The sequence below is a fragment of the Perna viridis genome, chromosome 6 (genome assembly GCF_037379345.1).
Source record: "Perna viridis isolate PV_CMFRI_1.1 ecotype Kerala chromosome 6, ASM3737934v1, whole genome shotgun sequence".
In the NCBI taxonomy this organism is placed as follows: Eukaryota; Metazoa; Mollusca; class Bivalvia; order Mytilida; family Mytilidae; genus Perna; species Perna viridis.
Genome location: NC_142450.1, coordinates 48,120,298 through 48,125,674, shown reverse-complemented (window position 1 = coordinate 48,125,674; position 5,377 = coordinate 48,120,298). Strand labels below are relative to the sequence as shown.

General features: G+C 34.9%; 1 protein-coding gene across 1 annotated transcript; it reads right to left on the bottom strand.

Annotated features, from left to right (window-relative positions):
* Window positions 1-247: 247 nt before the first annotated feature.
* Window positions 248-2,907, bottom strand: LOC148615357 (perivitellin-2 67 kDa subunit-like). Its single transcript, XM_088590496.1, has 4 exons — window positions 2,896-2,907; window positions 1,830-2,473; window positions 1,334-1,493; window positions 248-1,024 (listed from the first exon to the last, which is right to left on the bottom strand). Exons 1-4 carry the CDS (start codon window positions 2,905-2,907, stop codon window positions 248-250), a joined length of 1,593 nt encoding a protein of 530 aa, XP_088446622.1.
* Between the last annotated feature and the right edge of the window lie 2,470 nt (window positions 2,908-5,377).

Genomic DNA, 5,377 nt, shown 5'->3' with positions numbered 1-5,377 from the left:
GCCCAGATGGGAGTCGCACATGGAGTTGCACGTTTGTTTTAGTGTTAGGTACATTGTGTATGCAGATCGCCTGTGTTTCCTGTTTGATGTTCAGGCCGTGTGCATGGTTTTTATGTATCTTAATTGTGCTGGCTTCGTTATTTCTCCCGATATTTTGAAAATAGGCATTGACAGAGCATTTTATATGTTTTAGATTTATTATTTTTTACAGCTCACTGTTTTTGTCATGCAGTAATCCAGAAAAAAGTTAGTAGAAAATTCCCCATTGCAACTTGCAGTTCCGCTGGTACCCATTTGTATCATCAAGGTAGGCACTGGTGTACTTGTTAGCATAAACACAATAGCGTACAGATGAGGAACACCCTGTTCCACCAGATGTTCTACTTCTTTTTAATGTTTGAGGCTTGGCTGTCATACAAAAACGTGTATTCTGCATCCAAAGTGGTGCTTCTGATGAAACTGATAACATCCACTGCATCTTGCAACCTCCGTATCGTCTATCTGTGTCATCGATGTAGTTTGCAGTGAAGTGGTTGATATGTGCGTATACCTCCCCTATGTGGTTCGCTCCACACTGTCTTCCATCAGCTTGTACATCCGGGAACCATTTGAAGCAAACACTGACATTTTTTAGCCAGTCATCGTGCACTGCTGAAACTATACCCCATGATAACTGACATCCCCCGCGTGAATCATCAGTCTGGTCTATATACTCCTCTGTCATACTATTCATCTTGGCACAAATTTCATTATTCTTTCCATTGTTGCATTGGTAAGTTTTGACGCCAGGGTCTGCAGTCCACTTCATACAAAGCATGGATTCCTGGAACCAGTAAGGAACCGCTGACATCATATCCGATAGTTTTTGTACTTCATTATGATCAGGCATAGGGTCAGCTAGAAGCTGTTTAATCTTGTATTGAAAATGTCCTAGTTTGTGTGCTAAGCTGACCCATTTACCACTTTCAAAACGCAGTCGTATTTCTGTTAGTAGTTCATCTAAATTGACTTTGTCAGTATAGATCTGTTAAAAGTATGAGAAAATTAATATAGACTCCTTCCATGTAGAATATTTAGCAAGTTTAAATCAATGGGTTATATAAGAATGAAAGATGATACTGGCTTCTAGTGGAGTACAGATTGCTCGCTTTTAGTTTACGTTTTTATTTATGTTATTGTTCTGTTCCTGAAAGTCGTCATTTACTTCTGTTGATTGTTCCATGACCTTCGGAACATTGATATGGGTATTTAATTTTATTTATTTATCTAAATTCAACTTTTATAGGTGTCATATCCTGGTATCAAGTTTCTTAATAATGTTAATTCTGGATACCTGAACAGCTCTCTCCATTGCCTCCTTTTTGGCACTGTCTTTAAATAACTGCGATATTGCAGTCAAACCACCTCCATACAACCAAGGATTATCTAGAACTGTTCCCTGCCATTTTGAAGGTCCACCATTTGTCATCAAATTTGTGTTCCCGCCATAGTATCTGGTAATACATAAATGGACTACTTGAAAAAGAAATTCTTAACCTTTTCTCACAAAATCGTTTTAATATCTATATGGTTGTATACCTCGACAGTCAACTAAAACACACGAGTTAGAGTTTCTTATTCTAACATTTGATTTGAAGAGCAGGTCACAATAACCGTACCGAAATAACCAAAGCCACATTTCCAAGTAAGTTGGTTTTTTTTTTTTTTTTTTTTTTTTATGTGTTCGGGTTGATCATGTACAGTTGTGTTTGCAAAGAAAGAATAAAACGAATACAATGCTATATTTGAAAAAAAAATGAAAATGATCATGAAAAATGAAAAATACTTGCCTTACAAAATATTTTGATGCTCCTAGAAAATTGGAATCAACTTTCTTCATTGCGTTAGCTATAGAAATTGTAGATGAAGCATCAATTGTCCCTTTTCCGGATTTTGAACGGAACAATATATTAAAGAGAAGTTTTGCTTGATGCATGACGTAACTTTCACTGGCTTTATAAAAATATTTCTTGTCGATGGACAATATTAAGCGAATGATCCCTCCAAAATTCCCATGACTGAAAAAGTGTGTACCAAATCTTCGTATGAATTTCGTGTAGTATTTTATTGTTGTCGAGTTGAGTTCAGATGGCAGGAGCCTTTTAATGTAAATTTTTGGAACGCGTCCAAGTTCGAGTACCCATTCAGGCATTATGTTTACTTTATACCCAGAGGTGTGGGTTTTCAACTCTTCAATGAATTTAGAAGAATTTCTGAAATGCATAAATCTCTGTATTTTCTTGTAAGAATAGCTGGCTGAAAATGCCCCAGACCATTTCTTCGATTTGTACCCAAAACTGGCGTGTATATCAACTCGTCTTAACATAGCTAACTTATAGCTGTGGCTATCCGTGTAAACTTCTGAATCGGTATCTACAAGACCACTTGGGATGTTTACGATACTCCAAACTTGATCAGGAATATCATACTCTACCTGTGATCAAAAATACAAAGTTTTTCAAGTGGGGTTCTTCAAATTCATTTATACATCAATAGGAATTATGTAAATTGAACTCACTATAACAAGAATTGTTCCTCTGATGTATGATTGTGATACCACAAGCACAAAGCAGACATACTAATATATAAAACCCGATAAATGAGTTTTTACAATTAAGAACACATACGGTCGGTACTTTGAAAGGATCGTAAATTTCACAGACCTAATTTTAAGGAGTGAAATTGTTACTTAACAACGGAATAAAGTACCATTTCATCTAAATATGACGTAAATTTGCAACTATTTTATATGGCATGGGAAATATTATTTGCAATAAAAAGACTTAAAAATGAGCATTTCCTTATTGTATTTTTTCGATCAATGGAATAAATATGTAGAGATCTTGATAAACTTACCTGAGGAACCATATCATCTTTGCCGTTACATAGTTTGGATTAGTGTAACCCCAGGCAGTGATTAATATTACAGTTTGCGAAATAATTCCCGGTCCGACGCTACACGTCAACGGAGACACCTTAAGGCTACAAACCACTAATTCCACTTTCCATAGGCGTCAATGCTAATTTCATAATATTCAATGGTTTCCCTGCATTACACCTTTAACTTTAATATACAAAAGACTATATATCAGCATGATTTTAAATGTGTCAGTTCACCGTCTCCAAAATGTTATATGGGGTTAGCAGACTCTTCTGATCTCAGAAAAGATCTTCTTTGCCTCCCTTTTTGTGTTGGCCCACTTGTCTTTGCATTCCTTAGAGGTTCGAACAGCTACCCCTAATCCACTGACAAGTATGGCAATCCTTGCCCAGATAGCATTTTTTAGTTGGTAACTCCAAAATTACTCCCCAAATGGATGGAGTAGTTTCTTTCAACCTCATCTTGCATTATGGAAATTTCCTCCTGAGTAAAAGGATAATCAAGGGAACCAAGGTTATAGCGGTAATCAAAAGAATGTAATCCAGGGACAAAGACCAGACATGGAAAACAGACATACACAACAAAGAACATAAAGTAACTAAAATCATACATACAAAGTAACAAAAGTAAATGAGCAACTCGGACTCCACTAAAAACTGGGAGCATGGATCAGGTGCACCGGTAGGGTAAGCGTCCTAAAGTTAGATTTTCTATTTCGCTCTTCTTAATGTTATCGTTAAATAATGAAATAATGTTGTACAACAGCATTTAACGCACTCGTTTAGTAACGTTTCGTTATCATTTTAACGACACGTTATAAATAACGTTCATGTTAGGTTAACAAGTGGGACAACCGGGCCCTGATCACCGGAAGTGAAGGGTCTATGAATAGCATGGGAAATCCTAGTATTTTCACCAGAAAGGGGTATGTTGAAAAATCTTTATAGAGATACAGCAAAAGAAGAAAAAAATCCTTATAAAATGTGCAGAAATGTTTTTACTTTCAGAGTTTTAATTTTTGAAATAAAATAAGAACTTTTTCGCAGTGCTATGAGGAACAGGAGGTAATTTCTGTGTATGACTGTTTTCGCGTACAAAGGCTCATTGTTTGAATTGGTGGTGTGTAACCTAAACAATCCCTTATTGTCTTAAAAAATAGCTATACATAAATCATAGAATAGTGAATAAATTGGCAAAGTTTGAGTGAAATATAACAGGCACTTTTTTGAACATTTGATTTTCAAATATAGGTTTACCAAGTTACGCGAGCAAATATTTTACAAAAATCTACCTTACCAAAATACATCAAGTATTTGCAAAGAACTATTTTCTGACTTATTAGATCAAAAGAATCAATCACTACTTGTTATTCGAACAATATTAAGCTAGAGTTAGTCAATAATTGTATATATGTTCTGAAAATTTTGCCATCCTTTCAGAACTTATTTTTGACATGTTTCCTCCTCTTTTTCTTGACCACATATCTAAACCCTAAATTGTTAAATTTGCTCATAAAATGGCTTTAAGTCTGTAAATACAATGTTTTGGTTCAATATGTCATAGTTTTCCTTTCCTCTTTCGTATAACCCGGACTAAGAGCAACTCGGTGGGTGTTTCTAGGACGCTTACCATACTGGTGCTCCAGTACCATTCTCCCATTTGTAGTCCGAGTCCGAGTTGCTGATTTTTTGTTATTTCATTTTACATGTTATTTTGGTTATTTTATGTTTTTTTTTGTTTTTGTTGGTTTTTTTTTTTTTTTTTTTTTTGTATGTGTGTCCAGTATAATTTAGTTTTTGCCCCTGGATTTCATTCTTTTGATTTCCACTAGAATCTTGGTTCCCTTGATCACTCTTTTGTATTAAAGCATGGCTAGTAAAGGGCACCTAACGCAAAAAAATACTAAGAATTGGACTTTCATGTTGTCATCATGAAATGCTTATATGTCCTTTACCGCAGTAATGAAAATGAGTTTTTCCTCATTTCTGGCAATTTTTGGCTTAAATTTAAATAAAACTTGTTGTCAAGTGCTGTTAACCACCGCTAAAGACTGCTTTCACAGCGAATTGAGGAACCGGAGCTTATTTCTATGCGTACGTTTCAAATGCTCATTTGGTTGAATTGGTGGTGTGTAACCGTATCAAATAAACAAATAGTTTTGGGTTTTTTTCGTCATATTTTAAACAATTTAGATACAATTTAAGTAATAAGATTAACGCGCATGCTAAGAGTTTCGAGAAAGTTTAATGTGGTCCTAATGATAAAAATATGTACATAGTTATACCATAAATGTGAAAACTACTAAAAGGATATAACAATGAATCGTGAAAACATAATGATTATTTTGTTATAGGAGCAAATAGTTCCAACCATAAATTCGAGTATTTGTTTATATTCAAAAGCAAATAATTACGCATATAACATGTAATTACTCGCTTAGTATAGCAAACGTGCTGA